This window comes from Acomys russatus, chromosome 14 (genome assembly GCF_903995435.1).
Source record: "Acomys russatus chromosome 14, mAcoRus1.1, whole genome shotgun sequence".
In the NCBI taxonomy this organism is placed as follows: Eukaryota; Metazoa; Chordata; class Mammalia; order Rodentia; family Muridae; genus Acomys; species Acomys russatus.
Window position 1 is genome coordinate 56,256,921 of NC_067150.1, and position 27,530 is coordinate 56,284,450.

General features: G+C 42.7%; 1 protein-coding gene across 1 annotated transcript in view; it reads left to right on the forward strand.

The window, feature by feature from the left end:
* Positions 1–4,157: 4,157 nt before the first annotated feature.
* Dpp8 (dipeptidyl peptidase 8) overlaps positions 4,158–27,530 on the forward strand; it is a 43,453-nt gene continuing 20,080 nt past the window's right edge. The window contains exons 1-11 of the mRNA XM_051156687.1: positions 4,158–4,182; positions 6,169–6,441; positions 8,743–8,855; positions 10,242–10,415; positions 13,668–13,836; positions 16,435–16,545; positions 19,072–19,200; positions 19,829–19,890; positions 22,873–22,973; positions 23,574–23,751; positions 24,567–24,726. Of these exons, the coding sequence (XP_051012644.1) occupies positions 4,167–4,182; positions 6,169–6,441; positions 8,743–8,855; positions 10,242–10,415; positions 13,668–13,836; positions 16,435–16,545; positions 19,072–19,200; positions 19,829–19,890; positions 22,873–22,973; positions 23,574–23,751; positions 24,567–24,726 (1,486 nt within the window). The 5' untranslated portion in view covers positions 4,158–4,166. The remainder of the gene's footprint in view (positions 4,183–6,168; positions 6,442–8,742; positions 8,856–10,241; positions 10,416–13,667; positions 13,837–16,434; positions 16,546–19,071; positions 19,201–19,828; positions 19,891–22,872; positions 22,974–23,573; positions 23,752–24,566; positions 24,727–27,530) is intronic.

Below are 27,530 nucleotides of genomic sequence, written 5' to 3' on the forward strand. Positions count from 1 at the left end.
CATCTTAACCATGGTATAGGAGAGGGAAATGAGTCTGAAAATATATAAATCTGAATTTGACTCTCTCTTACCTAAGTTGCCCAGCCCGGTCTTGAACTGATGATCCTCTTGCCTCTACGTCCTGAGAAGTGAGATGTCCAGCCTCTACCGCCAGGCCCATCCTCTAATTCATTATGAGGATGCAAACTGCAGGCTTGGGAATAGTGGCAGCGCATGGTAGAGGTCCGTGAGGGAGAAGGCAGTACAAGGTAGCTCGCTGTATTTTGATACTGGGGAAGATGTGTGTATTTAGTCTTAAAACCTGCTCTCAGGCCAGAAATTTCATATGGGATACTTAGAGAAAATCACCTTCCTATCTTTTAGGGAGCTCCACATTAAAAAAAAAAAAACCAAACCAAAACCAACCAAACAAACAAACAAAGAAAAAAACCCAAAAAAAACAAAACACAAAACAAAACAAACAACAACAACAACAAGCAAAGCTCCCTGGGAGAAGGAAGAAAAAAACTAAAACAAAACAAAAACAAAAAACTAAACGTATTTATCCTTACGGTGTGTCAGTACACAGTGGGACATGGTGCCTGTGGCTCTTTTCTTAGTGCCATTACAATAATCCCCGATGATGACACACAATTCCCACAGGCAATAATGACAGAAACCAGGGAGGGCTCAGCTTCTCCAGCAATCCGGTCTCCTCCTTTCTCAGCTCTCCTCACACTACTTTTTTTTTTTTTTTCCCCTCTCTTTGCCTTAGCTAGTGCATAGTGTAGATTAAGAAATAAATTATAAATCAAGGGACTTGCCTCTGATTGTAACTGCCACCTTTGGACCTTATTCTCCATTTTTAATGTGTCAGTGCCATAGACGCTGTTGTCTTTCATCACAACTGAATGATGTGTCGCTATATCCGTTACACAGAGGGGTGGACCTTAACCTAGAAAAGACCGGGTGGCCTACTCAGGGTCTTTAATATCAAAGACAAATTTCTGTATCCAAATCATGTTTTTCCTCCCATCCTAACTGTGTAAATTAGTTGGCCCCTGTCATCCCAAAAAGGCAGGACGTTTCGCCTTCCTGCTCTAATGCAAGAGGCGGGGAAGGGGGAGGGGGCAGGGAGAGAGGTCGACTGAGATCGAGACTGGATGTAGCCTGCAGGAGCTGGTTTACTTGCTGAGCCATCTCACCGGCCCGTGAACAGGGACTTTATCTCCTTTGAGCAGCCAATAGTGATATGGTGACTGCGTGGTGCTGCGAATGCCTGTTGATTCCTTCTAGGACTTTTCATCAAGTCCCTGCTGTCCTCTTCCTGTCAGGCAGTCTAATGGGCGCGCCTCCTCCGGCCGCTGAGTGGCGCTGTGGGGCCCGGTTGCGCGCAGTGGCGGGAGTCGTCCTTCTTCGTCCGGCTGCGAGCCTTCCCCGCCCCCCCGGTCGGAGGGAGGGGCTCGAGGTACCGGAAGTGCCGAGGCCTCGGCTGCCGTCGCCGCTGCCGCCTTTAAGTCCCTTCGTCCGCTGCCGGGGGTGCCGCTGCTTTCGCCGCCGAGGAAGCTGCTGTGGCCCCGACGGGAGCGGAGGCGGCGCGGCATGAAGCGGCCTAGGCCCGCTCCATAGAGCGTCGGACGGTCCGGGCGGGCCCGGGGGAAGGTGCTGTATCCGCCCGCTCTTCCTCCCCTGCGCCCGCGAGGCCGCGGCGCTCCGGCCGGCCGCCCGCCCTCGGGCCGCTCCCCGCCGGGAGAGCGGGTGGCTGGGCCCCCGTTGGCCGGAAGAGGAAGCGCAGACTCGGATTGCGAGGCCGCCGACGTCGCTAGGCGCCCCTGAACGCTGGCTGCTGCCCGCTCGGACTCGCACGTCCGTTATCTTGATAGAGCCTGGCTCGGGTTGGGATGCCGGGGACGGTCCGGGCTTACGGAGGAGGAAACGGAAGTCCGCAGAGGCGAAGGGGTTCGCCTGAGGTCCGCCAGTGGCGGATGGGATTCGCCTTCGGACTCGCTGCTTTTCCCCAGCCGGTGTCCCTTCCTCCCTCCCGCTTCACTCTAGATCCATTCCTCCGCGCTCGCTGTCTCGCTGCCATTCCGTTCCACCCATTCGCTGCAGGGTCTTTGCCCTTCCTGTCAAGCTTGCTCATCCTCTCTCACTAAGGCTTGATGTTCCTACTGTCCTCTCTCGCCACATTGCCTGCCACACCTCACCTCCTTTCTCATTCATGGCTTTCAAGCCCTTTGGCTCTGATAAACTCTCTTAGCTGTAGACACCGAAGAGTGCACTGGCTAGGATGCCATTTCTGTGGGACCCATCCTAAGACCCGAAGCTTTATTCATTTTTTTTGTTTCTGTGTTTTGAGATGGGGGTTTCTCTGGGTAGCCCTGGCTGTCCTGAACTCTCTCCGTAGACCAGCTTGGCCTCGAACTCACAGAGACCCATCTGCCTCCGCCTCCCAGAGTGCTGGGATTAGAGGTGTGCACTTCTACTGCCCCGATCTCCAAGGTCTTTTTAACCCAACGTGCCGTTCTCGGTATGAGGGACTTGCGCTTTGGAGAGGTGTATTGAATCCAGCCGATTGCTGCTAACATTATTTTTACGCCCTACTTGCCACATAGCTTTCTCACCTCTCCACCTATGTGGCATGGAGTCTAAACTAATAAGCAACATGTAATAACATTTTTTTCCTAAACTAGAATATCTACCGGCTTAGTGATTATTTTTCCAGAAAAGCTATTCATCTCACTTATCCTCAATATTATGCCAAGAAAAAAGGCAAAAATGGAATGCGCTTAAAATGAATAGGACATCCTTGTAAGAAAAAAAAAAGTCTAGCTGGGTAGAGTGGTGTATACCTGCAACCCCAGCCTTTAGGAGGCTGAGGCACGATGATCTTGAGTTCAAGGCTAGGCTTGGCTACAAAATGAGACCCTGTCTCCAAACAGACAAGTGAACATAATTCAGATGATCAAGTTCCCTTTCTGGGGGAAAAAAAAAGGCCTATAATGCACATTTTTATTGTACTGAATTTATTCTCTTCACCAGCTCAATATAACACCATGTAAAAGGGACATAGGCACACAGAAATAAATTCTCTCTTTGTGTGTGTGCGTGCTTGTGTGTGCTCGTGACTCTACACGCACATGCCTTGGGGATTGTGTGGAAGTCGGGGGATAACTTTTGGGAGTCAGTTCTCCCTTTCCACTTTTTTGAGGCAGAGTCTCGATTGCAGCATGCTCCAGGCTAGCTGGCCCCCCAACTCCTGCCTTGCCTCCCTTGCCGCATTAGGGGTGCTGGTTTGCAGATGCTCCGGCACCTTCCTGGCCCTCCGGGGACCCCCGGGCTTCTGCCACAAGTGCTTTTACCTTTTGAACCAATTCACTGGCCCTAGAAGTAAATTAAATCTGCCAGTTTCAAGGCTTTACAATTGATACCTCACATGTATATGCTTTTTTTAATCTTTCCAAAAAATGTATGTGTGAGGTCCTGTGCGTGTGAATGCAGTTCCTGTAGAGACCAGAGGTGCTGGATTCCACCACACCCCTACCCCCCTCAACTGGTCTTAGGGTGGTTTTGAGAAGTGGCTGCTGAGAACCAAAATTGTGACCTCTGCAATAGCATTATTAGCTCTTAACCGCTGAACCACCTCCAGCCCACTTTTGTAATTTTTAAAGCTCTTTTATAGTTTTCCCTTTAATGCATCTGGACATCAATATACTTACTCAATTTGACTACTCAATTTGAGCTATATGTTTCTGGAAAAATAACTTTAGTTCTGGGCTTATTAGCATAGGCCTGAAATTTTAGCACTCAGGAGGACTAAGAATTCAAGACCTGCCTTGAATTTGTTAGACCTATCAAATCCTGCCAAGGATTTTTAAGACCTATCAAAAAAGCATTTATATATCACAAAGCTTTAATAAATTGGAGCTCCAAAATAATTCAGGTATTACATATTACACTAAAAGGAAATCTATCTGCTAAATATCATTTTGGGATTTTTAGGCTAATTTTTTTTTACCGTATATGGTCCAATTTAATGATCAACAATCTCTTATCTGGTGAGCAGGATTGGATGGTGAGAAAAGGAAAAATTCCTGTAAGAAGAGATCAGGATGAACGGAGAGATCTGTGCTTAAAGTTGGGCCAGGTGAAAATGGTCTCTTTGAAAGTAGAAGAGATCTGAGCAGATGAAAATACAATCAGGTAGGCACCAGGGAAGGTCCCTGAGTGGAGAGGGGGTGGAACCATGAGGTGTGTACACTGTGCTGAGAACAGATAGCACCCTGTGTTAGGAAATGCAGGCCACATGTTTTGAAAACGTATTTGTATATAGAATGTCAGGGAATCCTGGAAATTAGTTAAACTTTTTCATAAATTGTATAATATCTGTTGGGCAGAGTAAATATTTACTATCAACAGAGTGGAAGAACGTCATTTGAACTCTGCAGTGTGTGTGTCCATGTATGTGTGGGGACAAACAGCACAGTCCATTTAGGAATTCTGTTTTTAAGAAGCTGCTGTGAGTTTTTACATAGGATTCTTAAGTTGGTGATGACTCCATCTGGCATTAGAGAGTTCTAGAAGTCCATACTGAGCTACTCTTTTCTGTTCCTTGGCCTTGTACTTGCAAGGGGTGGAGTAGATATGGGATTTCACACTGTAAGAGAATTGAGTCAGATTGGTATAGATTCGTTGCATTTTAGTCCCTTGCTCCAGCAGAAAATTAGGTCCTTTGACATGCTTGTTTGAAAGTAGGCCCCCACCAGCTTTTAGGTGGTCCAGCAGCCACCACTCACATACTGTCACTTGATACTGTTAAGTCCCCAGTTGCTCTAAAAACTCAATTCCCTGTGGGATTTCAGTCAGTGGAGCCATGGATGCTCAGGGATGGCAATGTTACAGTTACACCTGAGGTAACAGGGTTTAGACTACTTTGTCATCGATACTTTAGAAGTAATAGTATCGTGCACAGAAAATGATACAATGTCCCCTGTATGCAGTTCAGCACTTATGTATACCAGTAATGCAAGTTAGGTGGACTAACTCACAGCCCACACCTTCCAGTAATTTGCTAGATTGTAGATAATATCTTAACATGAATTGATGTTAACTGCGAACCTAAACTTTAATTATTGGTTGTCGGAGAAGTCGTTAATGGTTATGTGAAATGTGGTTATATAAGTGTAGTTTGTTTTAACTTGTGGAACTGGGATTGAACTCACCACTGAGCTACATCTCTGCATGATTTGATGATAGCTTTTTTGTTGTGATTATTTTTCTCTGATAGTTTGTGCATGTTACGTTTGAATATCAGAAAATATCGAGGGGGAAAGTGTATCTTCTGGGTTTTAGAATAAGTATAATTAGTTCTCAAGGCTATTAAATAGGTATGGTGTTGAACTGGCAAATTGGGTTCACACTTATAAAATGCTGATGTAAACACCATATGCTTTCGTGATTGACTCCTTTGACTAATTGAAGCCACTTAAAGATAGCGTTTTCCTTTTTTGAACAGTATAGAAATTTCATAATTAGGATGACTACTCGTATAACCATCAGTAAAACACTAAGTACCACAAATACTTGGCAGTGTCTAGAGGGGAGCAGAAGTTTCAGACTGTATCAAACTGTAGGTGTTTATTTGTTAGGAGTCCTCCTGTAAGAGAAAACAATGTATTTTCTTAGGTTACTGCCTTAAGTTATTGTAAGTTTATTGTAACAATGTTGTTAACTATCCTAATTTGTTATATTTCAGAAACAGAGCAATCAGCATTTGTTAGATGTGTTACTTTTTAAAATGCAAAAACACTCACCTCCCTTGGCACCTAGCTTCACTATTGACGTGCTCTGGGGAGGAATGTAGCAGCCAGCTGGCACATGGCCTGTTTCCTTCCAGTGTGGGAAAGGAAAAGGAATTTTGGCAGGAGATACCCAAGGAGAGCCTTTTATAAAAAGTTCCCGAAGGGATTTATAGTCACTGTGAAATTGACATGACCTCAATTTTTTAAAAAAATGGTTTTGGAACTGAGCACAGAAATGGGGGTAGGGGACACCACTGTTGCTTTTCTTATTAGGTTTCATTGCAGCTGTGCTGAAAGGCTTATAAGTATTTATTTATTTGGCCCCACCATTGTGGTAGTATAATAGAAGACAGCCCTGGGAGCAGCTTCTTGTGCCTTATTTCTCCAGGAAAATGCAACATGGCTGCAGCAATGGAAACAGAACAGCTGGGTGTTGAGATATTTGAAACTGCAGAGTGCGAGGAGGGAACTATTGAATCACAGAATCGACCTAAACTGGAGCCATTTTATGTGGAACGATATTCTTGGAGTCAGTTGAAAAAGCTGCTTGCTGATACCAGAAAATATCATGGCTACATGATGGCTAAGGCGCCACATGATTTTATGTTTGTGAAGAGGACGGATCCAGATGGACCTCACTCAGACAGGGTCTATTATCTTGGTGAGTATGAGGTTGCACTTTCAGAGAGGACACGTTTCCTCAAGTCTTAGTACTAACTGTAATTCAGATTTGATTTTGGTAGTAATAATCACTTTTTTTTTTTTTTTAGACAGAGTTTCTTTGTGTAGCGTCGGCTGTCCTGGACTTGCTCTGTAGACCAGGCTGGCCTTGAACTCACAGAGATCCACCTGCCTCTGCTTCCCTGAGTTCTGGGGGTAAAGGCGTACGCCACCAAGCCCGACTAAAAAATCACTTTCAATTTGAAGAACTTCTCTTTTCTTTTTTTTTCTCTGTGTAGCCTTAGCTGTCCTGGATTCTCTTTGTAGACCAGGTTGGCCTCGAGCTCACAGAGATCTGCCTGCCTCTGCCTCCCTGAGTGCTGGGATTAAAAGCACACCACCAGCTGGACAATACTGGCACACACCTTTAGTCCCAGCACTCAGGAAAGCGGAGGCAGGTGGATCTCTGTGAGTTTGAGGCCAGCCTGGTATACAGAGCGAGTCCAGGACAGCCAAGGCTACACAGAAAAAAAACCCTGTCACAAAAAATAAAATAAAAGCAGGCCGTCACATCAGGCTTTAATTTGAAGAGCTTCTGTTCAGTGGCTGTATTAGTTTTGATTCATTCCATTAGCCACATTTTTACCTGCAGGCACCAGGTAGTTGACCATGATATTTTTGACAAAGTTAAAGTTAAACTAAGAATTGATTAAAGCTGTTTTGAAATGCCCTTCTTGAGTATAGTCAGATTAGAGCAGACTGAACCTTTAGTGCGCTCCTGTCCTCAGCAGCTGAAGCTCTCACTGTTTTAAACTAAGTCTTGGTCTCTTCTTCCTGAGTCCATTTATTCTACACTTAAGATCTGTCTAAATTAACTATGTTAGTGCATTTAAAGTTCTTCCTTTTTGTGCTGGGGATTGAACCTAAGGCCCAGCGCATGTTAAGAACACACACAATTTGGGCCGGGCGTGGTGGCACATACCTTTAACCCCAGCACTCCGGAGTCAGAGGCAGGTGGATTGCTGTGAGTTCAATCAAGGCCAGCCTGGTCTACAAAGTGAGTCCAGGACAGCCAAGGCTACACAGAGACACCCTGTCTCAACACCCCCCCCCCCCCCCCCCGCAAAACACACACAAAGACACACACACACACACACACACACACACACACACATTTGGGCTGGTGAGATGGCTTAGCCATTAAGAACACTGGTTGCTCTTCCAGAGGTCCTAAGTTCAATTCCCAGCAACCACATGGTGGCTCAAAACCTGTAAAGGGATCTTATTCCCTCTTCTGGCGTGTAGTTGTACATGCAGACAGATCGCCCTACATTTCTGGGTTTTGTTTGTTTCGTTGGTTGGTTGGTTTTTCGAGACAGAGTTTCTCTGTATAATAGCCCTGGTTGTCCTGGAACTCTTTGTAGATCAGGCTGGCCTGTCTCTGCCTCCTTAGTGCTGGGATTAAAAGCATGCGCCACCACGCCTGGCTTTATACTTCTGTTTTAATGCTCACCTCCTGCTTAGTTTTTTGGGACACAGCCTCTCCATCTGCCCAAACTGTCCTCCAGCTCACAGTGCTGCCATTCCTGAGAGCTGAGATTATAGACATGTGCCGTGATACCACAGGAGCTTGGCAGTCTTGTTGCTGTTTTCCTTACTTAGTTTTTTGAGACAAGGTTTCAGTTAGCTCAGGCTGACCTCAAACTGCTATTTCTCCTGAGCTCTAGGATTACATGTATTTGCTGCAAGTACCTAGTTTGAAACATTGCTTTGTTGTCTTTTTTCTTTTCTTTTCTTTCCTTTTGTTTCTCTGTGTAGATTCTGTCCTGGAGCATGCTTGGTAGACCAGGCTGGTCTCAAACTCACAGAAATTGCCCACCTCTGCCTCCCAAGTGCTGAGACTAACTAAAGGTGTGTCACCATGACCAAGGAAACATTGTTTTTGTTCTTTAAAAATTTATTTATTTATTTATTTATTTATTTTATGTATATGAGTGCTCTATCTGCATGCACACCTGCAGATCAGAAGAGGGCATCAGATCACATTATAGATGGTTGTCAGCCAAGACGTGGTTGTTGGGAATTGAACTCAGGACCTCTGGAAGAGCAGACAGAGCTGTTGCTCACTAAGCCATCTCTTCAGCCCTGAAACATTGTTTTTATTCAAGGAAATTTCCAAGGCATGTTGGTTCCAGTGGGATGGAAACCATTATAATATGTAGAAGACATTGTGTATTTGTAAATGTTGTTGTAATAAGGACAGTATTACAAAATAATAATGTGAGTTTTTTCCTCCTTATAGCCATGTCTGGTGAGAACAGAGAAAATACACTATTTTATTCTGAAATCCCTAAAACCATCAACAAAGCAGCAGTCTTAATGCTTTCTTGGAAGCCTCTTTTGGATCTTTTTCAGGTAAGAACACATATTCTTATTTCTGTGATTTGGTACATAGTTCTTTATTTCTTTCAGGGCAAAAGTTCATCTAGGGTTTTATATTTTAAGTAGATGTGAATGGAAAGGAATTAAAATATTTCATTGCTTTTACATATGTAACCTTTAAAGTACTAATTCCCTGTATCTAAAACCATAGAATGTTATAATTCAATTTTTTTTTTTTTTTTTTTTTTTTGGTGTTGTTTCGTTTGTTTTAAATGTTTTCGTTTGTGTATATGAATGTTTTGCTGGCATGTGTGTTTGTGCACTGTGTGCATGTCTGGTGTCTGTAGGTGTCAGAGAAGTCACTGGAGCCTCTGGACCTGTGGGCCATCTGATGTGGGTACTGGCAAACCACACTTAGTTCCTCTGGAAGAATGAATATTCTTAACCACTGATTCATCTTTCCAGCCTTATTTCGTTTGTTTTTTGAGATAAAATCTGACTATGTGCCCCTGGCTGTCCTGAAGCTCACTATGTAGACCAGGCTGGCCCCACATACTTCTGGTGATCCTCCTACCTCTACCTCCTGGAACTTGATATATACCTGTAAACCCAGTACTCTGGAGGTGTGGAGGCAGGAAGGTCAGTCAAACGTTTGAGGCTAGCTAGTGCTTTCCGCCGCCCAACACACAAACACACACACACGTACACACCAGTCTATTCTCTTGGCTTTCCTAGAATAAGCTACGCTACTATGTTCAATCCCTACTAATGTAGCTGGGGAGATCTCTGCTCTACAACTAACTACACAAAACTACTGATTTATGGTTAGTTATAGAAGGCCTTGGCTACTAAGATGATGGGCTTGCTTCCTGTTTTGGGGCTTTTGTTTTTGTTTTTTCTTTTTTGAGACAAGGTTTCTCTGTGTAGCCCTGCCTATCCAGGAACTTGCTGTGTAGACCAGGCTGGCCTCAAACTCAGAGACCCACCTTCCTCTGCCTCCTAAATGCTAGGACTAAAGGCGTGCACACCACGCCCAGTTTACTCTTGTTCTCTAATGTATGCAAAGTGATTAAATGGTTCTTTACTCAAAATTTCAGTAGACGTCCTGGTTTTGTTTATGTCTTTGTTTTTCAAGACAAGGTTCTTTGTGTAGCCTTGGTTGTCCTGGACTCGCTTAGTAGACTAGGCTGGCCTTGAACTCACAGCAATCTGCCTGCCTCTGCCTCCTGAGTGCTGGGATTAAAGGTGTGCGCCACCACGCTCAGCTCAGGAGACGTTCTGAAATGAACCTGGCTAGACTTGCTGACAACTTTTGAGTCAACAAGAATGCTGACTTGAGCACAGTAGAGACTAGGATCTCAATGAATTGCAAAGACCAGTTCTCAGAAGACTGGGATGGGTGACTTTCTTTTGTCTTAGGCGACACTAGACTATGGGATGTATTCTCGAGAGGAAGAGCTACTCAGAGAAAGAAAGCGCATCGGAACGGTGGGAATCGCAGCTTACGACTATCACCCTGGAAGTGGAACGTTCCTGTTTCAAGCTGGTAGTGGAATTTACCATATCAAAGATGGAGGGCCACATGGATTTACAGTGAGTTGCAGCTACTGTGTGTTAACTGTTTGGGGTCCTAAAGAGAATTTGTACCAGGGCTGGAGAGATGGCTCAGTGGTTAAGAGCACTGCTCTTCCAAAGGACCGAGGTTCAATTCCCAGCACCCACATGGCAGCTCACAACTGTCTGTAACGCCAGTTCCAGGTGATCTGACACCCTCACACCAATACACATAAACTAAAATTAAATAAATTAAAAAAAATAAAAATAACCCCCCCAAAACAAGATAATTTGTACCTACATCAGAAAGGATTTTTAAAAAAGATTTATTGCCGGGCGTGGTGGCGCATGCCTTTAATCCCAGCACTCGGGAGGCAGAGGCAGGCGGATCGCTGTGAGTTCGAGGCCAGCCTGGTCTACAAAGTGAGCCTAGGACAGTCAATGCTATACAGAGAAACCCTGCCTCGAAAAGCCAAAAAATAAAAATTTAAAAAAATTTTTTTTAAGGTTTATTTATTTATTTTACATATATGAGTGCTCTATCTGCATGTTACATGCCAGAAGAGGGCATCAGATCAAATTACAGATGGTTGTGAGCCACCATGTAGTTGCTAAGAGTTGAACTCAGGACCTCTAGAAGATCAGACAGTGCTCTTAACCTCTGAGCCATCTCCCCAGCCCCCCCAAAAGGAAATTAACAAATTAACCAAAGGATGAGTTTACCAACTGCTAAAGAAATTAATGTTCATTTTTATTTTTAAGAGTCGATAGTTTAGGAGCAGGGAGAATGTCTGGGCAGTTAAAAATGCTAGCTGTTTTTTTAGAGGATCCAGGTTCAATTCTCAGCACTCACATTGTGGATTGCAGTCCCAGGGGATCCAACACCCTCTCTGGGCTCCATAGGCATCAGACATGCAAGTGATACATACATGCACGAAGGCAAAACACTCATACACGTAAAATAAAGATAAAAATAAAATCTTAAGTTAAAACAAACAAAGAACAGATTGGCACTGGAGAAATGGCAGTTCAGTTCCCAGCACCCACATCAGGGTGCTCACAACCACCTGTAACTCCAAGGTCTGCGCCACCACGCCCAGCCACGATTTTTAAAATGCTCAAAATCCTTTCTGTGCTAGAAGACACAGAAAATGGCTAATTTCCATTTTCTCCAAGTGCTGAGGGGGAATTTTGAAAGATATTATAACATATGATTTATTTCTTTGATTACCCTGAAAAACTAATTACCTTAATAAATGAATGAATTTATATTTGGTTTTACTCCAAGTAATTCTTTTTTTTTTTTTTTTTTTTTAAGATTTATTTATTTATTTACATGTGAGTACATAGAACTATCTGCAGGTCACCTCCACGCCAGAAGAGGACATCAGATCTCAGTATAGATGGTATGGGTGCTGGGAATTGAACTCAGGACCTCTAGAAGAGTGGCAATGCTCTTAACTCATGATCTCCAGCCCCTCAAGTAATTCTTTTTTTTTTTTTTAAGTAATTCTTTATGAATAATTGGAGCTATTCTTTTTATAGAATTGTATTGGTCTTAACTATCATTACATTAAAATTTTTGAGAAGCAGGTGGTGGTAGCCAGTGACTTTAATCCCAGAACGCTGGAGGCAGAGACAGGGGCCTTGATTGAGTTCAAGGCCAGCTTGGTCTACAGAGTGAGTTCTAGGACACTAGGGCCACGCAGAGAAACCCTGTCTCAAAAACCTAAAATAAACAAATAAACAAAATAATTTGGAAGCCGAGCATGGTGGCACACATATATTTGTAATCCCAACACTTAGGGAGGCAGAAGCAGGTGGATATCTGAGTTCGAGGCCAGCCTTATCTACAAAGTGAGTCCGGACAATCAAGGCTACACAGAGAAGCCCTGTCTCAAAAAGCCAAAAGAGGGGCTGGAGAGATGGCTCAGCGGCTAAGAGCACCGACTGCTCTTCCAGAGGTCATGAGTTCAATTCCCAGCAACCACATAGTGGCTCACAACCATCTATAATGTGATCTGATGCCCTCCTCTGGCCTGCAGGTGTGCATGTAGGCAGAGCTCTGTATACATAATAATAAATAAATAAATCTTTAAAAAAAAAAAAAAAAAAAAGCCAAAAGAAAAAAATAATAATTTGGGAAGAGCTAGAGAGGTGGCTCAGTGGTTAAGAGCACTGGATGATCTTCCAGAGGACTCAGGTTCAATTCCCAGAACCCACATGGCAGCTCACAGTTGTCTGTAACCTTAGTTCCAGGGCATACAGTGCCCTTTGCTGGCCTCATTAAGCACCAGACATATGTGGTACACAGACAAGCATTCAGACAATGTGCCATATACATAAAATGAAAATAAATGAATTTTTAAAAAGTTAAACATTTTTCCATTTATTTGTTTATTTAGTGTGTATGTGTACATGCCTCAGGGTATGTGTGGAGGTCAGAGAACAACTTGCTTTACTTTGCTGTCTTATTCCACCATGTAGGTAGGACCCAGGCATTACACTTGCGTTGTTGGGCTTAGCAGCAGGAGCCTTTCTTTACCTGCTAAGCCATCTTACCATTCCTCATTACATGTTTTATAAGCAAGCTTACTTTTATTGGTAAAATTAATTTTTAAATGTTTAATGATATATTCAAAATTGTGTTTACAAAAATTCAACAAGCCAAGCCCTTTGTGCCAGCACCAAAGAGGCAGAGGCCAGGTGATCTCTGTGATTTCAAGGTCAGCCTGATCTACTACTTAGTGAATTCCAGACTATCCAAGACCTATAGTGAGACCCTGTCTCAAAAAAAAAAAAAAAAAGTCAACAGATAATAATTGTTCCATTAAACAGTCTGGGCAGCAAACTTTTTGAAATGCTATTATGTCATCTTGGTGTATAATACAGTATTTATTATCTATTACCTGTAGCTTTTCCATTCATTGTTTAAAAGAGTCTTTAATAGGGGTGGAGAGATGGCTCAGAGGTGAAGAGAACTGTCTGTTTTTCCAAAGGCCCTGAGTTGAATTCCCAGCAACCACATGGTAGCTCACAACCATCTATAATGAGATCTGGCGCCCTCTTCTGGCCTGCAGGCAGAACACTGTATATATAATAAATAGATCCTTTTTTTTTTTTTTTTAAGTCCTTAATTAGTTAAACCAATTGAAAGTATATTTTTTCTGGGATGTGGTTGTCACAATGTATATTTTAGTTAGACATGCCTTTATCTTATAGGAAGAATGCTGGAAAACAAATCTGTATTTGTCAACCTGATAACTTACTTTAAAATGTTTACTTTTCTAGCAACAACCTTTACGGCCCAATTTAGTGGAAACTAGTTGTCCCAATATCCGGATGGATCCAAAATTGTGCCCGGCTGACCCAGACTGGATAGCTTTCATTCACAGCAACGACATCTGGGTATCGAACCTCGTAACCAGGGAAGAGCGGAGGGTCACCTATGTGCACAGCGGTAAGGCGGACTCTGCCGACGTATATTTGGAAAGCTAAATTTGCTTGTACTTCCATTTTGAAATTAAAGCAAGCTGGGTGATCATTTTAAAGTGCAGGCGTTACATTTTTCAAGGTGTAGAGAAGGCCGGAAGACACGGTCTGCACCCCTTTAAATGCCACTTTGAACTCACAGCGATCCTCCTGCCTCTGCCTCCCAAGCATGCTGATATTAAAGGTGTGCGCTACCTCGGGAGGCAGAGGCAGGAGGATCGCCGTGAGTTCGAGGCCAGCCTGGTCTACAAAGCGAGTCCGGGACAGCCAAGGCTACACAGAGAAACCCTGTCTTGAAAATCAAAACAAAACAAAAGGTGTACACCACTATGCCTGCCTTTCTTTTGTAAAATTGTTTTCCACAGAGAATTTTGTGAAGATTAGCAGAATTAAAAGTATAAAGTGCTGGAATTCTGGGTCATGTTATAGTTCTTTTTTTCACTATACTTGTAGGTATGTGGTATATTTATTATTTCTAGTATTAGTGTAGTTGTTAAGAGCACAGACAGAAAATACAGAATATAGAACCAGGCTATCTGAGTTTGAATGTTAGACCTACCGTTCATTAATTCTGACCTCATCAAATTAGTTAACTTACCTCATCATTTCTACATTTGTAGAAATTTGAACCAACTGAGCATCATCACAGGACTATCGGGAGGCCTAAGGGTTAACTTTTGGGTAGTGTTTAGAGAAGAGTGGCTGAATTGTCTGTTTATATATAAGGAGATGGAGGAAGGGAGCACGGTCAGCCAGTGTGTTTGTCACAGTAGGTCAAACATTCAGGGTGCGTGTGTGTCTATTCTCTAGTCAATATGATGGAGAATTTTAAAAGTACTGGTTCCTGACTCCAATTACCCTCTGCTAGAAAGATGAGGTGATAGCAACTATCCAGTTAGTAAGAAATTTGTAGTAAGTAGTAGATATACAAACCAATGGTACCTGTCCTCACATCTAAAGGAGAGCAAAATAGAAAACAAAGTTGGAGGTATAGTTTACAGTACTTTAGGGAGCCAAGAAACCTAGCATTAACCTTGGCTCTTTTACTAATTCCACATTTCAGAAAGTTCTGAATACATTGTTGTCATTAGCTTGGTGCTAAAATTCATTTGGTAGCAAACCCTGACCTGAACTGGCTTGAGAGTATTTATAAAGTTTGCCCTGCTCAGTGTGCCTTCCCTGCAGCTCGCTGCTGGAATGTTGGGGTGTAGGATTACAGCTTATCTGGCTGTGCTGCTGGCTGTGTCACATAATACGTCATAGATGTGTACTGTAGGAAGGGTCTGCATTCCAAATCCCGACTCAGTTTTGGATAAGGGAGTGTTGGTTCTTATTGCACAGTCTTTTCACACAATGTAGAAGATAGATGATGACAAATGGTAAATTAAAGCTGGTGTGGTGGTGCACACCTTTAATCCCAGTACTCTGGGAGGCAGAGGCAGGCAGCTCTTTGGGTTCAAGGACCGCCTGGTCTACAAAGTGAGTTCAGAGCAACCAGGGCTACGCAGAGAAGCCCTGTCTTAAAAAACAAAAACAAAAAAACAAAACAACTAACCAATCAACCAAACAAACAAAAAATAAGAAAAGAGAAAGAAAAAAATAAAAAGAAAGGAAGGAAGGGAGGGAAATTAAATCTTACCTGTGCTAGGCACAGTAGAATAATCCTGTAGTCCCATCACTCAGGAGGCTGAGGCAGGAGAATTTCTTGGAATTCAAGACTAGCCTGGGCAACATAGTAAGATGCTGTCTTTTAAAAAGAAAATAAAATCATAATGATATTTCACTGCACACCAAATAAACAAGCAAAAGTGAGAAAGATTGAGAACACCAACTGTTAGAACTTCCACACAGTTAGCAAAAGTGTAAAACAATAGAAACTCATCCCCACAGAATTAACATACTCCACTAACCAGACGCTCCACTCCTAGATGTCTGCTCAGAAGAAATGAAAGCACATGTCTATGGAAATTATTGTGCAAGGATAAATGTCACGTCATCTTTATTCACAGTAACCAAAAGCAGCTCACATGTCAACAGCAGAATGGATGAAAAAGGTCCACAGCATCACCAACATGGTGGCCCACAGCATCACCCAACATTGTGGTCCACGCCTTTATAACTCAGGACTCAGGAGGCTGAGGCAGGCGCCTCTCAGATAGCAAGACCCTGTCTGTCTTAATTGCTGTTCTATTACTGTGATGGAACACCATGACCAAGGCAGGTTATAAAAGGAGCATTTAATTGGGAGCTTGCTTACAGTTTCAAAGGGTTAATCCATGACCATCATGGTGGGCATGCAGCTGGAGCAATAGTTGAGAGCTCACATCTGATCCACAAGTTGCAAGCAGAGAAAGACTGGGCCTGGTGTGGACTTTTAAAACCTCAAAGTTCACCCCCAGTGATACACCTCCTCCAATAAGGCTTAGATTTGAATTCATTCTGTTTGGCTTCACAGTTGACCACTACAATCAGCTTCCTGTCTTTAGAAGTGATGGAATCATTTTGCTTTGTCCTATTGTAAAAAAAAAAGAGTTTAGGGATAATTTTGCCTTTTATGTTTGTCCAGAGCTAGCCAACATGGAGGAGGATCCCAGATCAGCTGGAGTTGCTACCTTTGTTCTTCAAGAAGAATTTGATAGATATTCTGGCTATTGGTGGTGTCCACAAGCTGAAAGAAGTAAGTTCAAAGTATTATGTTATGGGTCACTTTAAGTATTAAAGGGCTTGACTGGGAATCGGGTGAGTGCAGAGAGCTTAGAGCTGGAGCAGTAAATAAAAATGTGATGAAGACTAAATCCTACTAGTAATTATTTGGAAAATACAGGCCATATCCCCCCACATGAATTCTAGCAGAGATAATTACACTCTGCCTTGGTACCTTGGATGCTTCTTGCTGGTTTTTCAGCTAAAAAGCAGTATTATAGCAAGGTCCACACTAGTGATGTGCTGGCAGACATTGAGTAGCGCTGGGCGGTGATGGCTCATGCCTTTAATCCCAGCACTCGGGAGGCAGAGGCCGGCAGATCTCTGTGAGTTCGAGGCCAGCCTGGTCTACAAAGTGAGTCCAGGACAGCCAAGGCTACACAGAGAAACCCTGTCTCAAAAAAAAAAAAAAAAAAAAAAAAAAAAAAAAGATTGAGGAGCATCTGGGCAAACAGATGAGTGTGTGTGAATGTGTGAGGTGCTTAAAGCAGTGGCCCACACACTGTCTAACCACAGTTCAGCGAGAAAGTCAATTACAGTCAGGTGTGGCCTAAAGTAAAGTATGCATATGTTTTGTGGGCAAAGTTGGAAACAATTCATGAAGCAGTATTTCTTCTTTTTTTTTTTTCTTTTCCTTTCTTTCTTTCTTTCTTTCTTTCTTTCCCCCCCCCCCCCCCCCCGAGGCCAGGTTTCTCTGTGTAGCCTTGGCTGCCCTAGACTCACTTTGTAGACCAGGCTGGCCTCGAACTCACAGCAATCCACCTGCCTCTGCCTCCTGAGTGCTGGGATTAAAGACGTGCACCACCACGCCCAGCTGAAGCAGTATTTCTTAGGTGTTATTTACTTTAATACTTTTTTCTCTGCTTCATTTTTTATTTTTTAAGATTTATTTACTCCTAATTTTATTTTTTTTTTTTTTTTTTTTTTTTTTTTTTTTTGGTTTTTCGAGACAGGGTTTCTCTGTGTAGCCTTGGCCATCCTGGACTCACTTTGTAGACCAGGCTGGCCTCGAACTCACAGCGATCCACCTGCCTCTGCCTCCCGAGTGCTAGGATTAAAGGCGTGCGCCACCACGCTCGGCTTACTCCTAATTTTATGTGTGTGAGTGTTTGCCTGCATGTGTATTCATGTGCCATGTGTGTGCCTGGGGCCTGCAAAGGCCAGAAGGGATCAGATCCTAGGAACTGAAGTTACAGATGGTTGTAAGCAGCTACATGGGTGCACGGGATCTAGCTGAGTCCTCTGGAAGAGCAGCTGGTGCTCTTAAGTGCTGGCCAGGACCCATTAATAAATTTTTTGACATCACTATTGGTTTACAGCTAGCAGTCTGACCGTTTCTTTAGAGGACAATGAAAAATACATATTTTAATCCATGTCTTAGGTTTGGACTTTTATTTTAAAATGTAGATGTTTTTCCATAATTATTCAGAACAAGATTTTCACATAAACCATTTAAAACAACTAGACTATTAGCATTTTATAGGAAATATGTTTTATTAAATCTCCTTCAACAAAACTATATATATATATATATATATATATATATATATATATATATATATATGTTTGTTTGTTTGTTTTGGGACAGGGTTTCTCTGTGTAGCCTTGACTATCTTAGACTCACTTTGTAGATCAGGCTGGCCTCGAACTCACCACGATCCGCCTGCCTCTGCAACAAAATATATTTTAAGGTATATAATGTCAAAATTCTTAAAAATGTTTCCCCTGTATATATGTATATAGGTGTGTGAATATGTTAGCACACACACTTACATTTTTCCCTCCCCCCCAAAATAATCTTTAAGTCCTAGTAGAAGAAACTTGGAGGTCACTAGAAGATGCTAAAGACTTTAGTCTTGTTCTATGTAACTGTGTCAAAACATTTACATTTTAAAATAAAATGTCTGGGCTGGAGAGATGGCCCAGAGGTTAAGGGCACTGACTGCTCCTCTGGAGGTCCTGAGTTCAATTCCCAGCAACCACATGGTGGCTCACAACCACCGTCTATAATGTGATCTGATGCCCTCTTCTGGCCCGCAGGTATACAGGCAGGCAGAGCACTGTATACATAAATAAATAAATACTAAAAATAAAATAAAATGTCCCAATCTCTCAGATACATTTAAATAAAAATTTTCATGTTCTATTAGAGTGTTCAGACTTTTAGCTGTAAACCAGTAATAAGGCCTATGTATACACACACAGACACACACACACTCACATACAGACACACAGAGACACACACACCACAATGAATAAGGAAGTGTAACTGAAAATTTTTGTTTTGAAGGCAGCACAGGCTGGGAGTGCAGCCCCATGCAGAGTGCTAGCCCAGCCTGTTCACGGACCCGGATTCAGCCCCTGTCACCACTAATACCTAATGGCGGTCTAATGCATTAATTATTTCTCCTACTGAAAAGCCCAGTTTTAGAAGGAATTGTGAGTGAAGAGTATTCTACAATAATTATTCTAAATTTCTAATACCTAAATTCCTTTCAAGCTCCTAGTGGAGGTAAAATTCTTAGAATTCTCTATGAAGAAAATGATGAATCTGAGGTGGAGATCATTCATGTTACGTCCCCCATGTTGGAAACAAGGAGGGCAGACTCATTCCGTTACCCTAAAACAGGTATCGTAGTCACTGTTCTTATTTATTCACTTCCTGCTCTGAGTGTGGTGGCTCAGGCTTGCTGTCCTGTGCTTGGAAGCCTGTGGCAGCAGGGGGGTTGTCTGGGGCTCCAGGTCAGCCTAGACGACAAGATGAGCCCTTGTCTCAAAACCAAAATTGCAGTCGTTCACATGTGTAGGCCGCTTGGCCAGCTACAGCTTTTGACAAGGTTGTTTGCTCACTGAGCACAGCCTTGGCATCCTTACTTGCTTTCAGAGGTGGGTGTGCCCGTAAAACTAGTAAGTAACTCAGGCTTAGGGGCTCGGCAAGAAGGTGTCCTTCCATGTCTGACTTTTACGTGATTTTGTTCTTAATAAGTAGGTGAGGCTTTGTCCATTTTACTGCTTGCAAGCATTTCAACTACATAAATGGTAGACAACTCCCCTGTGCTTTCATACTGATTCTAGCTTTCTTAGCCTTTTTGCTATTTGCTCCCCATGTGAATCTGAGATCGGTTCTAAGATTTTTGCACAGTAAAGCCCCAGCTGTATACAGTATCCCTAACTTAACTACAGTCGGAAGGTCATTGATCTGAAGCACTTGGCTGGAGTAATTCTGGGCATTATTATTATTTATGTTCTTTCTAAAGGCACAGCAAACCCAAAGGTCACTTTCAAGATGTCAGAGATACTTGTTGATGCTGAAGGAGCGGTAAGTGTGAGGCACGAACACTCTGCTGTGATGCACTTTATTCGTTTGCTTGTTGAACTTGCTGAGACATTTGTGGGTCATGATTGATAGTTGACCTTATTTTCTCCCTTGAAAGCACTCATGGTAGGCCTGAGGAGAGGGATAGATAAGGACCTGTGTTCAGTCCTGGAACCCCCATTAAAAAGCTGGCTGTTGTAGTGTGTTTGTAATCCCAGCACTGAGGCAGTGGAGACAGGCAGGCCCCAGGCTCTCTGGCCAGCCAGCTTAGGCTGCTTATTGAACTCCAGGCCAATGAGAAACAGCGTCTCAGAAAAATAAATCTGAGGCGTGAACAGTCTTCTGCCTCTGCACACATGCAGGCCCCACACAACCACATCTTTGTTCCTTGCAAATGGGTTTTGTTCTTTGCTTCTATTAATTTTTCAATCAGTGTAAAACAGTGCTTTACCTTCCGTGATGGGTGGACCTCACATTTGTGGTGGATTGAATAACCCATATTTCTCTTGTACTGCTGCTTTCCATTTGGACATGATCACAAGATCAGTTAAAATGCAGATTTTAGTGGGGCTGGAGGGATATCTCAGTGGTTAAGAGCATATGCTGTTCTTGTGCAAGACCCAAATTCCATTCCCAGCACCCATGTCAGAAGGCTTGCCACCATCTATAACACCATCTCCAGAGGATCTGATGTCGTCTTTTGATTTCCTTGAGTACCTGCACTCATGTGCATATACCCACATATAGACATGCACATACCTAAAAATAAATGTAAAAGTATACAAAGCAAAACAAAACAAAAATTTTTTTCTCTTTCAAGACCTTTTTTTTTTTTTTTTTTTTTTTTTTTTTAAAAGATTTATTTATTATTTACACAGTATTCTGCCCACACATGTGCCTCTCCCCCACAAGAAGGCACCAGATCTCATTACAGGTGGTTGTGAGCCACCATGTGGTTGCTGGGAATTGAACTTGGGACCTTCGGAAGAGCAGACGGTGCTCTTAACCTCTAAGCCATCTCTCCAGCCCATCAAGACCTTTTTAAAAATTATTATGGAGGCAGAGGTAGGAGAATTTCTGTGAGTTTGAGGCCAGCCTGGTTGAGAGAGAGAGTTTCAGGACAGCTAGAGCTGTTACACAAAGAAAACAAAAAAACAAAAAAACAAAATTTGTGGTTGAGTTTTGTTGTTCACTTGTTTTGAGACAGGATCTTTCTATGTAGTCTTGGCTGTCCTGGAATTCTCTATGTAGAACAGGCTGGCCTCTCACAGAGATCAGCCTGCCTCTGCCTCCAGAGTGCTGGAATTAAAGGCGTGTGCCACCATGCCTGGCTTTCACTTTGTTTTGTTGTTGTTTATTTTTAAAATGTTTTTTGTGTATGGATGTTTTGATTGAATCCTTGCCTGTGCACCACATGTCTGCCTGGTGGCTAGAAGAGGGTGTTAGGTCCCGTGGAGTTACAGAGGGTAAGAACCACATGGTGCTGGGAATTGAACCCAGATCCTCTGGGAGAGCAGCCAGTTTTCTGAACCACTAAGCCCTCTCTCCAGCCTTCAGTTTAGTTTTTGAGATAGTCTCTCACTGCGCCTGAAACTCATTGATTGGCTAGACTAGATGACCAGCCAGCAAGCTACAGGTTCCTCCTGTTCTGTTTCCCCCCACGCAGAGACACACAGTGCCACTCTGCCTGCTATTCACATGGGGACTTGAGGGCCAAACTCAGGGCTTCATGCTTGTCAGGCACAGACAAAGTGACTGAACCATCTCTCCATCCCCCTTTATCTCTGAATCTTTTTATTGCTGAGTATTATTTCTTTGTGTGGTATACCACATTTTATTTATCTATTCAACAGTGATGGGTATTTGGGTTGTTCATTCTTTTTGCTCTTAAAATGAAAGCTGTCAAGCCGGGCGTGGTGGTGTATGCCTTTAATCCCAGCACTCAGGAGGCAGAGGCAGGCGGATCGCTATGAGTTCGAGGCCATCCTGGTCTACAAAGTGAGTCCAGGACAGCCAGGGATACACAGGGAAACCCTGTCCAGAAAAACAAACAAACAAAAACAAAGACAACAAAAAGGAAAGCTGTCACAAAGATAGACAGTGACACATGCCTGTAACCTCAGCAGTGCCTATATGCAGGAGGCTGAGGCAGGAACATCAAAAGTTTGGGGCTAGCTTGGGCTTTATAGTGGGACTGTGTCTCTTGAAACAGCGTAAAAAGGAGGGATTAGAGAGAGACTGCTGTGAGTATGTGTGTGCACCCGTGTGCAAGTATTTTTGAAAGCTTATGGTTTTGTTTCTCTGGGATATACCTGGGACAGTGGTTGGCCATGTGATAATGCTCTATTTAATCCTTTGTGGAGCTGCCAAGCTGCTTTGAAAATTGTATTCCACCAGCAGTATATGAGGGTTTCAGTTTCTCCACATCATCTTTACACTTGTAGTTGTCCATGCTGTTTGTCCCAGCCATCCATTTAGAAGCCATAGCTCACTGTGATTCAATTTACATCTCCCTGTGACCACTTGTCTTTGAAGGACTGTCTATTCAGACCCTTTGACTATTTTTTTCAATTGACTTATTTTTTGAGCTGTACTTATAAAACTTCTAAAGGAAAAAAATGTTTGCCACCAAGTCCATTTTATTCATATATTACACAAATATATTTTAAGCTACGGCAGGGATGTAAGGACTGTTACTTCTAGATTCTAGACCTAAAGTGAGTGAAAACTTGAACCTGTCATTTATTATCAAGGCTTTGTTAGCATAAACCCTATGGAAAACTTTGAAACCATGTCAGTGCTCATCCTGAGATTTTTCTGGGTATAGAAAGCACCAGCTCAGGAAACCTCCAACTGACTGCTGGTTTTACTGCCCACTTCATGCCCTTTTAAGTGCCCTGTCTGAAAAGATGCTGATAGAAGTAGACGAGTGAGCACATTATTTTCTCTGTCTTCTATAACTGTTTTCCATTTTCTTCTCACTAGATTATAGATGTCATAGATAAAGAACTGGTTCAACCTTTTGAGATTCTGTTTGAAGGAGTTGAATACATTGCCAGAGCTGGATGGACTCCAGAGGGAAAATAGTGCGTATGTTAAATTGTCACTTCATTACAACCAATTTAGGACCCAGAGCTTCAGAGTGTCAGTGCTGTAGGCTTTACCTTCCCATGTAAATTGGCATTGTTATTTCCGCTCAGACCTTTCCCTGAACCCTGTGAACTTGCAGGCTTGCAGTCCTGTAAGCATAAAACACATATATTGTGATTATAGAGATAATTGTTGTATGTGGTGGCCCACACCTTTAATCATAGCTCTCAGCAAGCAGATCTCTGTGAGTTTAAGGCCAGCCTGATCTCCATGGTGAGTTCCAGGCCAGCCAGGGGACACATAGTGAGATCCTATCTTTAAAAAAAAAAAAAAAAAAACTGGCCGTGGTGGCACACACCTTTAATCCCAGCACTTGGGAGGCAGAGGCAGGCAGATCACTGTGAGTTCAAGGCCAGCCTGGTCTACAAAGTGAGTCCAGGACAGCCAAGGCTACACAGAGAAACCCTGTCTTGAAAAACAAAACTAATAATAATAATAATAATAATAAACAAACTGATAGGTACTAAGGGGAGATCAGAAGATTATTCATTTTCCGAGAGCTTGTTTTATTCCTGATTTCTCATTCCTTTGAACAGTGCCTGGTCCATCCTTCTAGATCGTTCCCAGACTCACCTACAGATCGTTCTGATTTCCCCTGAGTTATTCATCCCAGTAGAAGACGATGCCATGGACAGACAGAGACTCATCGAGTCAGTTCCTGACTCTGTGACACCACTGATCATCTATGAAGAAACAACAGACATCTGGATAAACGTACGCATGGCTGTTTGCTGAACTTTAGCTTTCTCAGTGCACTCAGGCAGACGATGTTGCATAGCTAGCGGGATGCATCCTTAAGTTCAGAGGAACCGTGGACATCTGAGCTGCCATGATGGTTCTAGAATGGAGTCGTGTGCAGCCTACGTAGCAGAAGTGACAGCTCAGTAATGACCACAGATGTGGCTCTGCACACAGCAGGTAGTGGGCCCACAGCCCCAGCCCCAGCTCCTGGGCTTCTGAGAGGACTGTCAAGAGCTGTATCTGGAAACTCCCTTTTAAGTTAGCAAACCATACCAAATATACTAGTTTTATCTGAGTTTAAATTTTCCATTTTAACATAAAAATTACATATAAAATGAAAGCATTCTCTGTGTGTCTGTCTGAAGTTGAGAGTAAGCTTCCTGTGATTCACCCAGAACAGATGAACATCTGTTTCCCTTCAAGTGTTAGGATACTTCTCTTTGGAAAACCAAAGAAAAGCATGTTATTCTCCTTGCTCGGATAGTAAGATTTATACTGTTACATAAACTTTATGTGCTTCAGAGACTAAGGAGATGGAAAGCAGCAGCCTCGGGCATGTTGTTCTCTTTGCTTTCTTCCATTGGGAAATGTTGACTTCTCAGTGTGTGAAATCATTGTCTACAGTAAAACAAATGGAAAAGCCCAGGCAAAACCTGTTGTTGTTAAGTGTGCCGTATATTCCACACTAACCCCTGCCTATATTTAAAGTAACCCTTTCTTCTCTCATTTGGTTATCTATGTAGTATGTTTATTAATGCATATAGTAAATTAAGCTATTCATTTTGCAGATCCACGATATTTTTCATGTTTTTCCTCAAACTCATGAAGATGAAATTGAGTTTATTTTTGCCTCTGAATGCAAAACAGGTTTTCGGCATTTGTATAAAATCACATCCACTTTGAAGGAGAGCAAATACAAGCGATCCAGTGGTGGACTGCCTGCCCCAAGTAAGAAGCCTCGCTTACTGTGTATGCATTTCATGCCTTTAGAGTTCATCTGTTTTACATATTGCATCCCAGAGCAAGCATGTGCAGGTCAGAGGACAGCTTGTGTCGTCAGTTCTGTTCCTCCACTGTATGATTTCCAGGGTCAAACTCAGGGCATCAGACCTAGTGTCAGAGCTGTCTCAGGACCATAATGTCTTTTTTGTAATCTTTATAAGCATCAGGACTTATGTCAGTAAAACTTAATAAATATATTAGCTGAAGCACAAGTCTCGGCACATGAAAAGCAGAGCGAATTTTCAATGAATACACAATAAGCTATTAATAACAGGTAATCGGTGAGTTATTGGAATTCCTGTTTTTTTTGTTTTTTTGTTTTTTTTTTTTAATGACACAATCTTTTTGATTTTTTGAGACAGGGTTTCTCTTTGAAGTCTTAGCTGTCCTGGATTCGCTTTGTAGGCCAGGCTGGCCTCGAACTCAAAGTGATCCACCTGCCTCTGCCTCCCGAGTGCTGGGATTAAAAGAGTGTGCCACCACGCCTAGCTGGAATACCTGTTTTTAAGATATTTTTGCCTTTATTAGAGTTCTTTGTTGTTTTGTTTGTTTGTTTGAGACCAGGTTTCTCTGTGTAGCCCTGTTTGTCCTAGACTCACTTTGTAAACCAAGCTGGCCTCAAAACTCACAGCGATCCGCTTGCCTCCGCCTCTGCTGGGATTATAGGCGTGCACCACCACATATCCAGTGTTTCCTGATGGAAACCTGGGAGGCTTCCATCCTTGTGGTGGAGTGGCACTGCTGTGACCATGTATGTTCCTCTCTGGCGATTTTTTCTTTAGGGTATAGCTACTAGAAGTGCAATGCATGCAATGAGTGACTCACATATTCTATTTTATTTTTTATTATTAGCAAACTAATGGTAAGGGTTACACTTTTTTATATCCTAAGAGCAATATGCAAGGGGTCTTTGTTTGTTTGTTTATTTATGTTTAGGGGATATGCTTAATTTATTTAATTTCTACATATATGAATGTTTTGCCTCTATGTATGCCTGTGTTCTACATGCGTGCCTGGCGCCTATAAAACGCAGAAGAGGGCTTAGATACTCTGGAGCTGAAGGTTCAGATGATTGTGAGCTGCCACATAGGTTCTGGGGACCAAACCTGGGCCTCTGCAAGGACACTCCTCACTGCTCACTGCCGAGCTCTCTCCAGTCCCCAGATTTTTTTTTTTTTTTAAGACAGGATTTTCATACCAGGGTATGGTGGCAAACGCCTTTATTCCCAGACTTGGGAGGCAGAGGCAGGTGTGTCTCTGTGGGTTCGAGGCCAGCCTGGTCTACAAAGTGATTCCAGGACAGCCAAGGCTATATACACAGAGAAACTCTGTCTCGAGAAACCAAAAAAATAAAATAAAATAAAAGACAGGATTTTCTCTTTCTTACTCTGTAGTTCAGACTTCCTTCCAATTCTTTACAATCCTGTCTCAGCCTCCCATGTGCTGAGATTACAGGCCACTACACCTAGCTCAGGTTGTATTTCTTTATATCCTTGGCAATACTTGTTATTTTCTGTTTTCTTGCTTTCGTGTGTGTATGTTTTATTGGGTTTTGTTGTTGTGAGTTTAGTTTGTTTATTTATTTATTTATTTATTTATTTATCTATCTTTCTTAGTTTTCTAAAGACAGGGTCTCACTATGTAGCCCTGGCTGTCCTGGAACTCACTCTCTAGACCAGGCTGACCTTGAACTCACTGAGATGCACCTGCTTCTGCCTCCCGAGTTCTGGGATTAAAGGTGTGCGTTATTACACTGTGAGTTTATTTTATTTTAGTTTTTGTTTTTAGGTTTTTGAGTTTGGGGAGGGGGGTTGTGTGCATTTTGGGGGTTTGTTTTCTGTTGTTTGTTTATTTGTTTTTTGAGACAGTGTTTCTCTATGTAGCACTGGCTGTCCTGAACTCACTTTGTAGACCAGTAGCACTGGCCTCGAACTCACAGAGATCTGCCTGCCTGCCTCTGCCTCCCAAGTACTGGATTTAAAGGCGTGCACCACCGCTGCCCAGAGTGGGTTTATTTTTTAATAGCCACTCCAATAGATGTAAAGTGGTATCTTCCATTTGGGTTCTTTCTTTTATACACATGTGTACTGTACTGGAGGTTGAACATAAGACTTTGTCACTGAGTTACATCCCTGCCTTGTCTTGGGTTTTAGTTTGAGACAGGCTAAGGAGAAGACTGAGTAGCTAGCATAACACGTGGCACCGAGCTCAGCCTGAAGAGGCATGTCATTGTAGTTCTGATACAGGCTCCCTAATGATGAGGAGTATTGAGTACTGTCCAGGTACATATTGGCCATTTATATATCTGGTTGAGAGAAATACCTATTCATGCTCTTCGGATTCTTTGGTTTTTCTGAACAATCTTTTAGTAACTGGCATTTGGGGAGCAGTGAGCTTGAAACCAACCAAGTAAATACTGTATATAACTATGCACTTTCCTTTAAAGCTAGACAAGGTCTTATATATTCCAAACAGGGAATTTCTTTCCATGAGCATCAGTTTAGCTTAGCTGTGGACTTAAAATTGCCTTACTAGTTCCTCTGTTGCTCAGGAGCAGGTTCACTCAAGATAAAGAATGAATAAATCTGGCCCACGATGTGGGGCCCAATGGGTTCCACAGTCCCTAATGGTATGAGGGAAGATTCAGTATTCAAAGGTACAAAAATGCTGTTTCAGGGTATCAACAAAGTCGCAACTGCTGTTGCAAAACTCTTTCCTGCCTTATACTTAGAATTCTCTGTTTTTTCATT